Source organism: Narcine bancroftii, chromosome 12 (genome assembly GCF_036971445.1).
Source record: "Narcine bancroftii isolate sNarBan1 chromosome 12, sNarBan1.hap1, whole genome shotgun sequence".
In the NCBI taxonomy this organism is placed as follows: domain Eukaryota; kingdom Metazoa; phylum Chordata; class Chondrichthyes; order Torpediniformes; family Narcinidae; genus Narcine; species Narcine bancroftii.
Window position 1 is genome coordinate 9,846,310 of NC_091480.1, and position 18,760 is coordinate 9,865,069.

An 18,760-nucleotide genomic window follows, 5' to 3' on the forward strand; every position below is an offset into this window, starting at 1 on the left:
GTATGCTGAGAATGATCAATGTCACAAATAAGAAACAAAACCACGAGTCAGCTTCATTATTCCTCTCCCTCTCTGGTATTGACCGCAAAGAACAGAGAAACCACACTCTTCTCCCCATCTCTACATTTGCCCCTCTTTTTCTCAAAGATCTCACTCTCTCTCATACCACTGAAGTGAATGGGAGTCAATGGCAGCCATGAGAGTACTCTGTTCTTGAGTGATTGAATAGGGATGTCTTGGTGCAGGTCTGTGAAGATGGAGGTGCATTACATTAAAAAAGCAAAAACATCTAAAACTCTCAGAGATTCAAGGAATAGACATATTAAAGCTTCCTGAGATTTATTTCATGTATAAATATGGACATAATTCCAAGTTAATCAGTCACGAAAGAAAATAAATTTGCCTTTATTTGCCATTGCAGTACACAATAAAGAATAATAGCTGCTAGTTGAATTCACCTCCCCATATTTGGGTCAAATCCCAGGCAACGTTCACTTTGATTCTTTTTGGGTATCACTGGGCAAGTGAATGCTTTGTACAAGTTCCACCAGAGCCAGTAGAAAGCAATGACTGCAGACGGGTAGAATTGTCAGCATTTTTTCAACAGAAATACTTGAAAGGGCTGGGACCCCCATCCAAATGTGGAGCCTCCAGTGGTGGAGCAAGATATTGTTGAGAGTCACTGGTATTTAAATGGGAATTTACTCGCAAAAACCCATGCTAGATTAAATCTAGTTCTGAAACTATGACCCTTCTAATCTCAAAAGGGAGTGAGGGCTTACTTTTTTTGTTATCTATGTATTATTTAATGGTTTTGAGTATTTTGTGTTTTTAAAATTATTTTAGTTGATGTAGAACCTTAGAAATCTATAGTACAGAACAGGCCCTTCAGCCCACATGGTTGTGCTGACCTAATAATCTACACCAGGGGTGGCTAAACTATGCCCCCCCCCCCACGGGTCAATCACGGCCTATGGCCCGTTAGAATATGATCATGATGCATTAATTTTTGCTAATTCGTTGCCAGATTTGCAAAGAAGTGGTCAGTCGCCATTATCGTTCCCTAAAAGGAGAGTAAATGCAAAGTTTTCTTGATATCGAAGACCCCCAAAACAATAATTGGGATTGGAATAGCCGGGTTAAATATGTCTGAATAATTACTTTGTGAAAGTCTGATTGGGGGGTGGTGGATGACACGGAGACCTGATAGGTCCAAAGGGCCACACCCACAGCTGCTGTGACGGCAGCGCTGCCGCTGGTGCGCACCCGTGGAGGGCGGGGAGCAAAGTGTCAGTGAGGTCCAACTACCCGGTTATATTGCTGTCAGTTCTGTGCAGGCTTTAAATGACCTGTTAAAGGAGCTGATGGTGGTCGAAAACTGCAGGGCTTAATACTGTTTGACCCGTTACTCCTTATATTTTTCAGTCTGTAGCCCATTACCAAAAAGGTTTCGCCACCCCTGACCTTCTCTAATAACTGCCTAGAAATTCATTTTTAAGAAATATGTATTTTTTTGAAATCATTTTTAATCATTTTATATACCTCTAAATAGAATGTTGTCCATTTTCTGGATGATCCAACACTATTTGGACTTCAGTGATATTGGGTTGGAAACTACCAGATCGTGCACAAAGCCACTACATTACTCAAAGAAACAGGTACATAGCTATTTGATTGCACATGGAAATACATAAGTGACTTCTTCAGGTTCTTTAAAATGCAGAGAGCTTAAAAACATATTTGTAAAACATAATCAGTCATATTGACTGAATTTTTTTTAAAATTGCATTTTGATTTGAGGGGTTCATTTCTAATGTTTTTTTGAAGTGTATCATAACTACTGTATCATCTCTCGTTTATAGTACAGTGCTCCCTGCTGTGTCTGTACTGCATTAATTTTCAGCCAGACTCTAACGCTAGAGGCAATCTTTGCTCATGTGAACCATCAGCTCTTTTAGAACCCTTGAATGTATATTCATTCTTTTGTAAATGAGATGGATATTCTTTGGTTGTTGATACAGTTTGTCTAAATGACTGTTGAAAAGCTGGAGGGAAAAGCTATATTAACATGCAAAGAGTTACATCTGTATCTGATAAATTAAAGAATACAGCGACTTTTATTAATCCAAAACTTTTTACCATCTCCAAATGTTCTGAAGTAATTTTGTTGACTATCAAATATTTTGGAAATGCATTTTAGGAACAACTAAAGGTAACATGGATATCCCACAGATTGGCATCCGATAATTATCAGATCATTGGTTGGAGAAACTTGGGTTGTTTTCTCTGCATGTCAGAGTCTGAGGAGAAACCTAATGGAACTTGTGAGAGGCGCTTATAGAGTAGACAATCAGAATCTTTTCCCAGGGTAAACATATCAAATACCAAAAGATGCACATTTAAGGTGGGGGGAGTTTAAAGAAAATGAACAGGGCATTTTTACTCAGAGTGGTAGGTGCCTAGAAAGGGCTGCCAGGAGTAGTGGTGGAGGCAGATACTATAGCAGTGTCCAGGAGGCTTCTATGCAAGAAATGGAGGAATATGGATCATGTGCAGGTGGAAGAGATTTAGTCTCATTTGGCATCATGTTCAGTGCGTCACTGTGGGCCAAATGGCCTTTGCTTGTGCTAGTCTGTTTTATTCTTATTAGATTAGGGACAGCTCCCAACTCTCTTTGTAGCTGGATTTCTCGACGTCAATGCCATCTGGGCAGATGACGTCCTGGTAAGGGTACAATATTTCCAATTGGGCAACTTTCTCTTAGCGCTCCACTGGCACGCCAGCTTGGATAGTCCGCTAAATTCTTATCCCTGTGTCTCAATCAGAAGCAGCGTCTCCCACTAATCCACAAATAATGTTTTCTTACTTGAACCCTTGGCTTTCTCAATTAGTTAATGAGCATTCTCGAGTGCTGCACATTTCTGTGCCTTTATATTACTCAGCATCTTTCTAAATCCTCCCTGGTTTGAATAAAGCCATTTAAGGAATAGGTTATGTAAAGACCAATCACTATAGGGTGAAATGTTTTGGTCTCAGATAGACAGTTGTTTTCAGGTGCGAGTAGTGTGAGCATCTTGAATTACATTGATGTGTAATGGTTACATGCTTAAGAATTAGAGGAGCATCAATATGTTGCTTGGTGTTTCATTGTTCTTTGTAATGTAAGAGCAAAACAGTGATTCCCTTCATGCATATGATCTTAACACAACTCCCTCTTCCAACATATACACCTCAGAATTTGTCCTTGAATGACCCTTTTTCTTATGCAAATTTACTCATGCCAGAGATGATCAGAGAGAAGTTTTACATAATTGAGGCATAAAAGTTATCCATTTGGCCATTGTTTTGATGTTAGCCAGAAAAAGTAATTTTAAACCAATTCCATTCAACAGCTTATAAAGTCTGATGAGAGTTTTTGACGATATTATCCTCTGGGCTTCATCACTAGAGGAGTGGCAAAATATTTTTCTCAACTCTTCTCAATCATTCTCCCAATAACTGTATTCTCTGAATTACTGTACTTTAGAAGTCCTCTTGAAATTGACTGTGGCCATTTATTCTGTTCCTTCTGGTGCAGAGGGTGTAATGTTTGAAGATAAAAACACAGGTACCCTCAGTACCACTAGAGGACCAATGAGCAATGTACCACAAGAGGATTGAGGATGTGCTGACATAGGAGAGTTCAGAGGAGATTCACAAGGATGATTCTGGGAATTAAAGGGTTGAGTTGGCTTGTACTCATTGGCATTTAGGAGAATGGGGGGGGGGGAATCCTCAATGAAACATTTCAAACGTTGAAAGGCATAGATAGAGTAGCTGTGGAAAGATTGTTTCCCATGGTGGAAGAGTCTCAGACAAAAGGGCACAATTTCAGGATTGAAGGGCTTCTGCCTAGAACAGAGAAGCAAGGGATTTTTTTCATGTCAGAGGGTGGTAAATCTGTGGAATTTGTTGCCACAGGCGGTTGTCGGGACCAGGTCATTGAGTGTTTTTAAGGCGGAGATTGGTAAGTTCTTGATTAGCCAGGGCATCAAAGGTTATGGGAAGAAGGCCGGGCAGTGGGGCTGAGTGGGAAAATGGATCAGCTCATGATTAAATGGTGGGACAAACTTGAATGGCTGAAGTTTATTTTTGTTTCTATGTCTTATGGTCTTATGAAATGGACGTAACAAAGCCATTTTCACCAAATGCCATTGAAATTAAATATCAGCAAAATATGTAAGGAGAAAGAGAGATGGATGTGTTTCTATAGAATCTTCCATGAATGCAGGGCCATGTCAAAATGCTTTACAGTCAAAGAAGTGCATTGAAACTAAATCACTATTGTAGGAAACGCAGCCATCTTTCATACATAACCAGGTTATAAAGTCCAGCTGATCTACTTTAGTCATTTTGATTGATAGCTAAATATTAGTCAGGATGTTGGATAATTTCCCCATCCTGCTTCAAAATTGTGCATGTGATCTTTTATATCTACCTAAGAAAGCAGGTGGTGATTCTAGTAGACATCTCACCTAAAATACATTAGCAATCCCTCATTGCACATGGGAATTTCAGGCTGGATTTCAAATGCTACTTCTAAACTAGGTGACCTGCATTCTGATTCATAGAGCTTTAAGACAATGGAAACAGAATATTAATTGAAATAATTACAGAACCTGATTTGACAAGATGTTGAAAATAGGAATTTATCGAGCTATTTCAGATCTTGCCCCCAACATTAGAGACACGATTTTATCCTTTGAAGTGATCGGCGTCCCTGTACAGCATGACATGATTTAACATGTGTGAAGGAAACATGGAGTATGGTTTAATTCATGGCATCAGGGAGTGGTATGCATGTCAAAATTAAATGCCATACTTATTGCTACCTGTGCTGGTCTAGCTACAGGGAACGAGTCTACACTTCACAGTTTGGATCCTTGCCCACTGTTAATTACACAGTGTAATTTGGCTTGATGAAGTTAGTGATTAATTTTGCCGTCTTCTTTGAATGGAAAAGCTGGCCTTGCACTGAGTCTCCTCCCTGCTGCTGTGCATTGCCATGGCAACAGCAAAAAAGGCTGATAACTGCATCAGGGCCAGTAATGAATTCTGGAGAGAATGATGGGACTGAAGAGAGTTGAGAAACATTTAATGCAGGTGTTCAAAAGGAAAAAAGTATTGACCGAGGGAGAAACTGCTTCCAATGGTCAAAAGGTCAGCAACCAGAGGTTTATCAGAAGAAAGAGTACAGCATTTAAAAAAAAACAGCCAGAATTTTATTATTATTGGATATGATAGAGGCAGATTCTGAAACAACTTTCTAAGAGATAATTAGTAATATACAGGAAGGTAAATAATATTGAGGGGGTCAAAGAACATAAAAACTGCAGATGCTGAAGATCTGAAATAAAACAAAATTTCTCCACGGATGCCGCCTCATCTGGTGGGTAATATCAGTATTTCTGATTTTAATTATCACTGGGTATTATAGCGCTAGTGATGTGGGTTTGAATCCAGCACAGTTTCCTCCCACCCTTCAAAACATATTGGGTTGGGGGCACATGCTCGTGGGCCGGAAGGTCCTGTTACTGTGCCATATGTCTGAATTTAAGATTTAAACATTTAAATTTAATAATTTTCAGAACGAGACTGGAGGATAATGGGATAAGCTTTGATTGGATACAAGAGCATTAGGTGAGCATAATGCCAATAAGATCATAGACTTAATGTCACTGTTCGAGTCTTTTCCTCATATCACCCAGCTACCTTGTAGTTTAATGTCTGTCAATCTCCACATCATCAATAAATTATGACTCTCTGAGAGAAGAACACCTCATATCTGTCTTAAATAGATGATTCCTGCCCTCAGGCTTCAGATACACCCCCACCATGGGGAATCCTATTCAGGATTCACTGTGTCAATTCCATTCAGAATCTTGTACATTTAAATGTCACCACTTGTTATTCAAAACTCCAATGAGCATTTGTCCAACCTACTGAGCCTTTCTTCATGTGTCATCCTCTTTATCCCAGGAACCAACCATGAACATTCTCCACTATCTCCAATGCCAGTAAATGAGTCTGTAAATAAGGGACCAATCTCTATGCACTACTCGAGGTGTTGTCCCACCAGTGCTCTGTAAAGTTGTGTCAAAATATCTTTATTTTTATACTCAATACCAGCCATTCTCAACAGATGCCCTATGCACCCCCCACCCCCCTGCCCCCGGGACACAGCACATTCAAGTAAATGCCTTGTTTCCTTTTTGTCTCATGTAACAAATATTTTAAATTTTTTTAAAGTAGTCTGTAGAAGAGAAGTGCAGAAGAAACCAAACTTGACTGTTTGACAGGCAAGGGGGTCCCATAAACGTTGAGCAGAATCTTCAAGGGGGCCATAGGCGAAAAAAAGGCTGAGAATGGATGGATACCCTTACATTAAAAACCAATATTCCATTAGCCTTCCAAATTACGTGCAGTATTTGCATGATAACTTTTCATTGTTTCACTTACTAGGTCCTCTAGAACCATTTCAAATAATCTTTCTTTCTTTGGCTTGGCTTCGCGGACGAAGATTTATGGAGGGGGTAAAAAGTCCACGTCAGCTGCAGGCTCGTTTGTGGCTGACCAGTCCGATGCGGGACAGGCAGACACGATTGCAGCGGTTGCAAGGGAAAATTGGTTGGTTGGGGTTGGGTTTTTCCTCCTTTGCCTTTTGTCAGTGAGGTGGGCTCTGTGGTCTTCTTCAAAGGAGGCTGCGGCCCGCCAAACTGTGAGGCGCCAAGATGCACGGTTTGAGGCGTTATCAGCCCACTGGCGGTGGTCAATGTGGCAGGCACCAAGAGATTTCTTTAGGCAGTCCTTGTACCTTTTCTTTGGTGCACCTCTGTCTCGGTGGCCAGTGGAGAGCTCGCCATATAATACGATCTTGGGAAGGCGATGGTCCTCCATTCTGGAGACGTGACCCATCCAGCGCAGCTGGATCTTCAGCAGCGTGGACTCGATGCTGTCGACCTCTGCCATCTCGAGTACCTCGACGTTAGGGGTGTGAGCGCTCCAATGGATGTTGAGGATGGAGCGGAGACAACGCTGGTGGAAGCGTTCTAGGAGCCGTAGGTGGTGCCGGTAGAGGACCCATGATTCGGAGCCGAACAGGAGTGTGGGTATGACAACGGCTCTGTATACGCTTATCTTTGTGAGGTTTTTCAGTTGGTTGTTTTTCCAGACTCTTTTGTGTAGTCTTCCAAAGGCGCTATTTGCCTTGGCGAGTCTGTTGTCTATCTCATTGTCGATCCTTGCATCTGATGAAATGGTGCAGCCGAGATAGGTAAACTGGTTGACCGTTTTGAGTTTTGTGTGCCCGATGGAGATGTTGGGGGGCTGGTAGTCATGGTGGGGAGCTGGCTGATGGAGGACCTCAGTTTTCTTCAGGCTGACTTCCAGGCCAAACATTTTGGCAGTTTCAATAATAAAACAAAGTGAACAGCCCACCGAATAAACTATCTGTCAACTTCCTTCCCATTCACTTAGCCTATTAACATTTCTTTGAAGGCTCTTTACGTCCTCCTCACAGCCTTCTAATCCACTTATTTTAGTAGCATCAGCAAGTTCGGCTGCAAGTGCAATGAATGTCTTCACCCAGGTCATTGCATAGATTATAAGTAGTTGTGGTCTCAGCAGTGATCCCTGCTTTACTGAAGAGTTACTGACTGCTACTACAAAAAGAACCCATTCATCCCACTTCAATTAGTAAGCCACTCTCTGTCCACTCCAATTTATAGCCATCATCTCAGGTCACTTTCATGTGGCACATTATCAAATACCCTCTGGAAATCCAAATACACTACATCTACTGCTTTTCCTTTATCCACAGCTCAATCCTCCAGCAAAAAGATCAAACATAGTTTCCCTTTCATGGAATGTAGAACAGGAACAGGACCTTCAGCCCATCTATCAATGCACAGCATATAAAAACAATACTGGAGAAACTCAGCAGGTCAAACAGTGTATTTTATATAGCAAAAATAAAGATATATAACCAACATTTCAGGCTTGAGCCCTTCCTCCAGCTATGAAAAAATGTGGAAAGGCACCCGAACAAAATGTTAGGGGTGAGGGGCAGGTGGTAGGAGCATGGCCCCAAAGGCAGGAGGTAATAGGTGGATAAGAGAGGGAGGGCACAGCAGCTAGCAGGGGGAGGTGGGGATGGCTCTGCGAATGGAGAGGGAAGGAGGTGGAGAGTTGGAGGAACGAAGACAAAGGGATAGGGAGGGAGAACTGACAGTAGGCGAACTGAAACCGGAGAAGTCAACGTTAATGGCATCCGGTTGGAGAGTGCCCAGATGGAAAATCAAGTGTTGCTCCTCCAATTTATGGGTGGTCCTGGAGGGGGAGTACACGAGGCCATGGACAGACAGGCCAGCGTGGGAGTGGGTTGCGGAATAGAAGTGGTTCACCATTGCAGAGCATGTTGTCCGAATCAAACTAAAGATCTGCTGCTTGCACCTGACAGATATTCCTCCATCCATATTATTTTATTCCCTCATTTTCAGGATCAGGGTATCGCTGGCAAATTATTTTCCATCTCTATTTGTCCTTGAGAATGTGTTAGTGAGCCACCTTCTTGAATCACTGCAGTCCTTCTGGTGAATGCACTCCCACAGTGGTGTGGGGTAGCAGGTAACCAGCTTCAGAGCCAGTGACAGTGAAAGACCACCAATACATTTACAAGTCAGGATTGTGTGCCACTTGGAGGGGAATTTGCACATCATGCTAATCCTATGCACCTGCTTGATAGATGGGGGTGTAGTCTGAGTAACCTGAATAAGTAACGGCAGTGTATTTTATAGATGGTACAAACTGTGCTCTGATCTTGAAGGGAACGAGATTGATGGTGCACCAATCGAATAGGCCATTTTGTGCAGGATGGTATGATAGCAGTTAGCCCAACGCCTTTACAGCGCCAGCAATGGGGACTGGGGTTCGAATCCCACACTGACTGTAGAAGTTTGTGCGTTCTTCCCATGTCTGCAAATTGAGCAGCACGGCCTCGTGAGCTGAAATGCCCTGTTACCATGCTGGATGTCTAAATATATTTTTTTTTAAATTAAACTTCCTTATATTTCACCAAATTTAAATTGCTTGCAGATGTAGTGAATTTTGACATCCCTTCTCCAGACCGTTAGCCCAGGGCACAACGTCTGCTTCATCTACATATGAAATATACAACAGATCTATTCTTTCATCATTTGCTGTGTATCAACATTAAAAATAAATTGGAAAAATAGATGAATGCATACCTTGCTGAGAGTTACATTTAATCTTTTGTTTCTTTTCCAGTTTCCCTCCTCTCTGCCTCCTCTAAAGATCTTGACTCTTTGCTGGTCTACAATGTCCGTGTGTTTCTGATGGCCTTCTGATGCTTTTCTCCAATGCTCATTGTCCATGGATCAGCCTTGCCAGGAAGGCAGATGTGAACTGCAGGTAGGCATCAGTCAAGACCCATAGTTTCGCCCTCATCTGCTGTCACTGGAAAGGATCACTAAGTACCGATGAAGAGCAAAGAACATGGGCTGATATTCCTCCATACTTCCCTGTGGAAGCTCTCTACCTCTTGTTATCAGGATTTGAAAATCTACAATTCACAAATCCTTTAAAGGAGGTGGATACTTCTCAGCCTCCTCCTCTTACCTCTCAGTTCACAAGTCTGCTGGATAGGACAAAAGGATAACTACTCTTGTTATTAAATTGACTCTTTGGTAGGAAAATGATGCCCAAGCCCATATTCCTCTCATTGGTATCTCCACCAAGGGACATCTCAGCCTCATTTTTTAGGACAGTGTGGTTATTCAGATCTCATTTGACCCATATACAGAGGAAATTCTTCATGATTAGTGATGAATTAACCGCTGATGGAAATATTTTAAAAATTTGGGCAGATTCCACAATCACTGTTCAAGTGCAGTTGGCCCCAATTAAATTTAAAACTCACAAACATAGAAGCTCTCCATTTTCATTAAGCAATCTGTTTTATTGAGAAAAACTTGGGTCATTACATCTGTCAACATTATAATGTGTGAACTCAACTTTTTTTGGCTTTACTAGGACTTAAATAGTTGCACAGAGCTAATGTTCTTTATCTAGAAATCCATCTGCAGACATAGGTTCGAACCCCAATAACAATGAAAGGTATATCTAGAAATGCGACTTGAAGGGGAACTTGTTACTGGGCACCTGTACCCGACGTAGTTGTAGGTGAAAGAAGTTCTGGTTTGGAAGGTGCTGACAGAAAACCTTTGTCTGCTGTACATTTTATAGATGGCACCTGGTACAGTGTGGCAGATGAGGTGATAATCAAGCTAGTTGATTGGTCCTGGATTTATGTTGATCATCCATCGTGCTGCCAAAGCTGCCTTTATTCAGGCAGCAGGAGAATAGGTTGATGATATTTCTGATGCATCTTTGCGACAAAAAAAAGATGGTGGAGGATCTATGGTGGGTCAAGTGTGGAGATACCCACCTAATTTATCTAGCCACAGTATATCCGCTTGAATTTCTGGTTAGTGGCGGCCCTCAGAATGTTGATGGAGATGAGCAACTTGACGTTCAGTGACTAGTTCCGTCAAAGGCCAGCAGTTAGACTCATTGCCTCGCACCTTTGTGGCATGAGTGTGCTTTGTCGCTTGAGAGCATTCCTGAGCATTGTCTCAGTAAATGCAGGCACGGAATGCTTTATTTTCTGAGGGATCAGGATTAGAGTTACACGTCATGTAATGATCACTGAGTGTCCTTAATAATGATATTAAGATGGAGGGAAGGTCCTAGATGAAGCAGCTAGAGATTGTTCAGTTGAGGTCACATCAATAAAAACTCTTGCAATGATATCTCAGGACTGAGGTGAACAGGCTGCAATAAATGTAAGCATCTTTCTTTGGGTTGGATATGATTGGAGCCAGCAGAATTTCCCACCGGATTCCTATTGGCTACAATCTCACCAGGATTCCTGGACACCACAATCAGTGAAATGCTACGTGAATGTCAAGGAAGGTCAGTCTCACCATACCTCTGAAATCCAATGTAGACCAAGAGTCAAATAACCCATGAGAAAACCCAAACTAGCAGGCTATTAATCAGTCAGTGGTGGATGGTAGCACTGTCGATGGCATCGTTCATCACCTAGTTATTGCGATTGACAAGACGGTGAATATTGCACAATTATCGTACGAATTCAAATTTATGTTGGCCCTACCAATGATGCAGCAACTCAGAACACTTACAACAAAACAATTCATTATAAAGTAATTCATTAGACTGGAGAGCACAAGCCACCTGGCATTTGAATAAAGAATTGTCATCTGGCTGTTGAGTGCATGACAGAACCTTCCCAATTTCATAGATGCATGCTACTGTGTGCAAGCTTTGGGACATGCTGGAGGCCAGATATGGGAGTATCTGACCTCTTCCCCTTACCCTGGATTTATCATTGTTTGGGATATTCTGTGCATCATGGAGTTGGAAGACTGGATAGATTAATTAAATGGACCCTCAATTTTGACCAGTCTTTCTGTTCGTTATTCTGACATGGTTCTATTCATTCGTTTGGGGGTGACCAACCTTCATACAAGTAATTTCTTTTGGTTTATTTTTCTTTATTTCAATATACATTTATATTTTGATTTTCATTTATATTTACTGTTTTGTCTTTTTAAACAAATTTGTCATTTTGAAAAAAATGGTAACAATTTTAGTTTTTCTTATTTTGCTTACTGTTTCTTAATATTCCTGCATACCATTGGAAAGAGTATGAAGCTTTTTGACAGTGTGCGTGTCAACTGACATCAAGGGGTCTCTGGATGAGGCCTTAGTTCCGGCCATCTGGGATGGTAGCACAGGGGAAGAGCATGGACGAATAAATCTAACAGTGCCATATGTTTCGTGTTGACTGCAAGGCGAGAGCCGAATCAGACTGTGTCCATTGAGCTTCTTTGGCTTGGCTTCACGGACGAAGATTTATGGAGGGGTAATGTCCACGTCAGCTGCAGGCTCGTTGGTGACTGACAAGTCTGATGCGGGACAGGCAGACACGGTTGCAGGGGAAAATTGGTTGGTTGGGGTTGGGTGTTGGGTTTTTCCTCCTTTGTCTTTTGTCAGTGAGGTGGGCTCTGCGGTCTTCTTCAAAGGAGGTGGGCTCTGCGGTCTTCTTCAAAGGAGGTGGCTGCCCGCCGAACTGTGAGGCGCCAAGATGCACGGTTTGAGGCGAGATCAGCCCACTGGCGGGGGTCAATGTGGCAGGCACCAAGAGATTTCTTTAGGCAGTCCTTGTACCTCTTCTTTGGTGCACCTCTGTCACGGTGGCCAGTGGAGAGCTCGCCATAGAACACGATCTTGGGAAGGCGATGGACCTCCATTCTGGAGACGTGACCTACCCAGTGCAGTTGGATGTTCAGCAGCATGGTCTAATGTGTAACTTGGGTCCTTGCTCTGTATCCCTCTGGATTTTTACTTCCATTGACTGCCATTAACTCTCTGACCCTCTATCCCCACCAGATTGAATCACAGAATGATGGTAGGAACCCATTTGGCTTTATTGTAAAAGCCACTTGATTATTCCCAATGCCCCTTTCCTTCCCCCAAAACCTTCCAACACTTCTCCATCACCCCACTGCTGACACTTGCTCTCAAATCTGCTTGCTCCTCTGCTTCAGGCAAGGCAACCCTGTCTACCAGATGCTGCAATAAAAGATTGTTTCCTCATGCCCACTCATCTCAGGTTCTTTGACCAACCAGTGCAACCAACCATCAAAATGTAATCCAAATTTTGATGATAAAAAAGTTGCATCACATGACTTCAGGTTCCCTTAAACAGGAGACATTTCAACAAAGCAAAGGGATTAAAAAAATAAACACATGGAACTACATGCACAATAGCTACATGCAAATAACAGGATTTCCCAGAAGTAACCAATAAAGGTGAAGGTAGTATCTACACTTTCTTGGTTCTTTTTGTAATTACTGGTTCCTCAATCATCCAAGGGAGCACCTTATTGGTATCACCTTTTGGGAAACCCTGACCAAAAATAAATAAAAAGAAGCATTTGATAGACTACCTTGTCCATGAGGTAATTCTTCTATATTGCTACTGGTTCTGTGATAACCAAAGGAACTGAAAAGTGGCTGATGATGGAAAGGAGGAGGTGGAGGGGGAGGCAGCAGGGAGTTAAAGTGATGAGTGGAGTCCCCATTGACAATTGCAGTGCCATAGGCCGTGAGCTGTATCTTGTGATATTGCTGGGAACTGTGAGCATGTGAAACTGCATTCCAAGAACCTAAAACGTTAAAACAAAGAAAGGCAAAATGTAGAAAGTAATAACCGAAAAAGCCCCAAACTTAAATGTTTGTATGCAAATAATAATAATGGGTTTTATCTGTTACCAAGTCTTGAAATGCCATAAAAAACCTCTACTCAAACATTGCTTTTAATGTAACAAAAGCATCACATAGCACTTCAATAAAATAATGAGAAGCCACACCAGACATTAGGATAAATGACCAGTTTTGGAAATGAGGCAAGGTTCTAAGGGATTTCTTAAAGGAGGCAAGAAGATTAAAGGTTGAGTGAGGGAATTCCAGAGTTAAAGACCACTAGCAATGGTGGTGTAATTATACTCAGCATAAATCAGAGGGTCACAGACCACCCTGGAAGGTTATAGAGTTGGAGATGGCAGAGCAAGGAGGAGCTGAGCCCAGGAAGGAACCTAGGAACAAGGGGAAGAGTTTTAAAATACATCATGGGAAAGATTTGGGAACTAAAAGGCCGGATCGCGCTCGACGGGGGGGACCCGCAGGGAAGGGTCGTTCATCCATCCACAGCAAGGCTGAAGAGCTGGATTATGGAAGCCTACCAACCTCACTGCATCAGGCGATCCACACAGCCACAGGGCTTCAAGTTGGCACCAGCACCACTGAATCTATTTCACAAATAGCAAGGGGGTGGGATGGAGGGGAGGGGCTTTGCCAATTGTAAAAGTATCTTTGATTTAAAGTAAATGGTTAATATTTAGAGCATTTAAAACTTATTAAAGTAAATACTTAAAATATATAATTATGTTTTAAATAAGGAAATGCAGTTAACTAAAATCACAGAAATAATCAACATTCTAAAATAATGCAAAATAATTTTAATAAAGTAACTTAGCTTCCCAGTTCCCCCAAATCAGATCCTGATGTGCCAAACGGTGCAAGCATTGATTTCCCACAGCAAAATTCTAGGATGTTCTGGCAAGCCTGGTCGTTGCTATTAGGTCCCATGGGACAGAGGGAGGGGTGGGAAGATGCTCCAGTAACCAAATGAAGCCACAGATCTGCCACCCAGCTCCCTGAATCTCCTGGTCAGCCCTTAGATACTGTGTTTTACAGTGCACAGCTGTGTTTTACAGTGGAGGTCTGGGACGAAATCCACTTTCAATGGCTGGAGGCCATTTAGCACGACTCGGCACAGAATTTTGGCCAACGTCAATAGTACAATGGAATAGTCAAGACTGAAGGTAACAAAGGCATGGATGAAAGTTTCAGCAGGCAGATGTGCCAAGACAGAGGCAGAGTTGTGTGAAGTAGGCATTCTTCGATAGGCAGATGGATATGGTCTAAAATGAAGATTCATAGTGCGCATCACTGTATATATTTAAGTACTGTAAATAATAAGCATTCTCTTTCCCCCTTAACCCTGGATTGCTAGATGTGGCTTTAATTCCTCATCATGTCAATTATAAGACCTTCCTGGTTATATTACATAATATAGGAGCAGGAGACCACAGAGGCCTTCCAACCTGCTCCACCAATCCATCAGATCATGGCTGATGAAGAAACTCTACTCTTCCATCCTGTTTCATTAAGGTCCTCACTATCAAAATCTTTCAATCATGGTTCTGAGGTTTTCAATAAACCCTCCACACTCCCCTCTGCCGAGGGGGTAGAGTTCCAACATTCCACTGCAATCTAGGAGAAAAAAATGCTTTCTGACATCAGATCTGAACAGTCTGGCTCTAATTTTAACATCACCTTGTTCTGCACTCTCCTCAACAGAGGAAATTGTATCTCTCTTAACCTGACAATATAATTATCTCAGAGATCTTGCGATAATATAATGCTATGATGTTGACAAATCTTCTTTCTGTGGTGAATTCAATTGAAAAGACTTCTAAGATTTTACATATTAGAACATAGTACATGACAGCACAGAACAGGCACTTTGGCCCTTGATGTTGTGATGACCTATATATTCCTATCAAAAAAAAAGTACTAAAACCTTCCTACCTCTAACCCTCGATTTTTCTTTCATCCATGTGTCTAAGAGTTTCTTAAATACCCCTAATGTTTCAGCCTCCTCCACCACCACCCCTGACAAGACATTTCAGGCATCTACAACTCTCTTTATAAAAAAAACACCCTTGATGTCTCCTCCTTTTAGAGATGTACCCTAGTGTTTGCTATTCCTGCTTTGGGGAAAAAGGTGCTGGCTGTCCACCTTATTTATGTCTCTCAGAATCTTGTCTCCTCTCATCCTTCTTCACTCCAAAGAGAAATGTCCCAGTTCCGCTAACCTTGCCTCATAAAATTTAGTTTCCAATCGAGGCAATATCCTGGTAAATCTCCTCTGCACCCTCTCCATAGCTTCCACATCCTTCCGATAACGAGGTGACCAGAACTGAACACAATACTCTGTGTGGTCTCACGAGAGATTTGTAGAGCTGCAACATAACTTTTCGCCTCTTGAACTCAATCCCCCTATCAATGATTCCCAATATCCTATAGGCCCTTCTCAACTACCCTACATTTAATTAACATGGAATTCACACAGCATTCAGCCCTCTTCCCTTGCCAGTCCTTTGACCGATAATTAGCCTCACTCAAGTCAATTTCCTATTCCAAATGTCCATTCAGATCCATTTCGAAAGTTCACAACGGATCAGCTTCCATTTCCGTCTCAGAAAACACATTCTCAATTACAACGGAGATCCTGTTCAATCTTTAAAAGCATATAACCTAAATTCAATCTTGAAATGATATTTTTGCCTTTCTCAGATAAACCTCTTGATGAAATTAAGGTTTGAAAATATAGCATGGAGCATGGATAGAAAATACATGAAATCACCAGAAACACAGCATTTAAGAGGCTGAGGAGAAGTGACATAAATTGACACACGAAGATATGTTAAACTATTGACTAAATAATCATTCAGAACTCAGACATTCCTTGCACATCGATAGAAAATTAAATGTTTATTACCACTGACTATGAGGTTCATGTGGTGCCCTGTCCTTCCCATTTTCAATCATTATGTTAACCAAAAGCACTCATTCCTGAAGACAAAGTGATGCTACGATATATACCCAGTGTAATGGCATTGCACAATCCGAACAGTTGTTCTTGGCATTTAGTAGCATGTAAAACAAACAGTTTCACTGGAGAATGGGACTATAACAGGAAATAATGGAAGTAACATTTCCAGTGCCAATTAGAGGCTACTGGTGGAGTTTTGTAATTTGGCAACCAACTGTAAAATATTCACAGCCCATCCAATTTTCTTTCCAAATGATGAATTACTATTGTTTCACCAGCATTTGAACAAGTATATAGATGGGAAAGGAAAAGAGGGATACGGATCTGAAGATGCATCTTGGGGCCTTCATGTAGATGCAATCACAAAGAAGGCTTGCCAATGGCTACATTTCGTTTGGAGTTTGAGGACATTTGGTCCCTCACCAAAGATTGTTGCAAGTTTCTACAGGTGAACCGTGAAGAGCATTCTGACCGGTTGCATCACTGTCTGTTATGGAGGTGCCGATGCACAGAGAGTATTGAACTCAGCCAGCGCCATCATGGGCATTAGTCTTCCCTCCATTAAGGACATCTATAAGAGGTGGTGTCTCAAGAAAGCAACCGTCATCATCAAGGACCCTCACCATGCCCTCTTCTCACTACTAACATCAGGAAGGAGGTACAGGAGCCTCAAGATGAACACCCAACAGTTTATTCCCCTCCACCATCAGATTTCTGAATGGACAATGAGCCACAGACTCACTTTTTTTCCTCTTCTTTTGTACTAATTTATATGTTTTTAAAAAAAATAGTGTATTTATGGAAATGTAATTTATAGCAATTTTTGCACTTGCAATACACAATACTCCTGCTGCAAAACAACAAATTTCATGACACATGTTCATGACAATAAACCTGACTCTTATTCTGGGCCTAAATGCAAGCAGGTGGGAGATTATAGACAGTATGGATGGAGTGGGCAAAGAGGACCCCTTTTCTGTGCTGTACAAATTGACGATTCTAATTAATAAAAGGAAAGTCCATGCATTGGAAAACTTGCTTCCACCATCTTATTTCACTCGCCAGTCAGAGATTATAGGTGATGCCTCACTTGTGGGATGGTCCTAAATATCGCAGGAAATTCTGTGAAGTTAACGGAGGCAGGTGGTGGGGAAGATAGTGGGGGCGGGGGGAGGGTGGAGTGGGAGACAAACCTTGCTGCCCATACGTGACAGGATTCATTGTAAGATTATCTCAGCGCATCAATGTTGGAGGGGCCAATAATATTGGAGGATGTGAGTAAATAAACCAACCTTGATGTGACCTGCTGACGACTGGCTCATGCGAAACGGGCATCGACAAGGAATCAAGAGGGTGCTGATGGCAAAAAGGGCTCTTGAAGAACTTTGGGTGAGGAAAGCTTCATGATCTTATCAGAAGTTTGGATATGGAGCTCGAGTTGCTGAGGTATTGAACAGGAGCATGTGAAACTTCAGAGGCTGCGGGAGCGCTGGAGGCGCTTCTGAAGGGATTCTCTTATTATCGGGACACTGGGCAATGCTCACGCCATCTCTTTGCCTTTACGGAAAGCAAAAGCTGAAGTAAATTATGAATTATCACTCATGACAAAATAAAACCTTGAAATCATTTGTTCTTTCTAATTTTGGTCTATAATTCTCAATGCCAAAACTCCATTCCAGGGCTTGGCTTGGCCCTTTCAAACTACATGGAATATCAGGATCCCTTGACTAGCCATGCATTCATTGTCATGTTTCTGGTGCACCTTTGAAGATTTCCTCTTTGTCAGGTTGCCTTTCTTTCAACTGCTTCTTTTATGGCCAAACTTGACAAGAATGCCCACTTCACTGAGGGCCTCCCAACCAAGCAAGGCACACCACACTCTGATATTATCTTGAAGAGCTAGTAGGTGCATTCCTGACACTGGGCAATGTACTTCCAACACTTGCTTCCTTCCAAACATGACCTCACCTGATGATGGGCAATTAGAACACATTCAGACACTTCAGATAGGCTCATCAAGCTACCGTCGACTTTGACCAAAACTTGTTCCCTGAAGTGAATCACAATCAGTACTTACACACACAGTCCAACCAGTGTTTACACTGACCCCGTCGTCTTGTTTACTCTTTACACTGACTTTCCAATGGTGATTCCTGTTTCATGTCGAACTCCCATCCAGCACACTATTTTACACAAATACTTTGGCCTTGATCACTATTTTATGCCTCAATCTTGTTCTTTATTCTACACAGACTCTGTGTACTGTAGATCTTGATAATTACTGCCACCAACATTTCAATTGCAATTACTGTTTTAAATGGACATTCCAGCCTTGATCACTAATTCACACTCAACTCGTCCGCAATTTGCACAGACACTCCAACCCCAACTGCTGTTTTATGATGGGCATTCCAAACCCCGATCACCATTTGACAT

General features: G+C 41.9%; 1 protein-coding gene and 1 long non-coding RNA gene across 12 annotated transcripts in view; one reads left to right on the forward strand and one right to left on the reverse strand.

Moving 5' to 3' along the window:
* Positions 1 to 18,760, reverse strand: part of caskin1 (CASK interacting protein 1) — a 444,274-nt gene that overhangs the window by 65,567 nt on the left and 359,947 nt on the right. For 8 of the 11 annotated variants that reach the window (XM_069907320.1, XM_069907322.1, XM_069907326.1 and 5 more), the window contains one exon: positions 13,092 to 13,310. The exons of the other annotated variants lie outside the window; for them this stretch is intronic. In XM_069907320.1, the coding sequence (XP_069763421.1) occupies positions 13,092 to 13,310 (219 nt within the window). The remainder of the gene's footprint in view (positions 1 to 13,091; positions 13,311 to 18,760) is intronic. 11 annotated transcript variants of the gene reach the window in all.
* On the forward strand, positions 1,559 to 16,990 carry LOC138747768 (uncharacterized). The gene is made up of 3 exons (XR_011347650.1): positions 1,559 to 1,658; positions 9,325 to 9,468; positions 16,603 to 16,990. It is a non-coding gene; the product is annotated as an uncharacterized lncRNA (long non-coding RNA).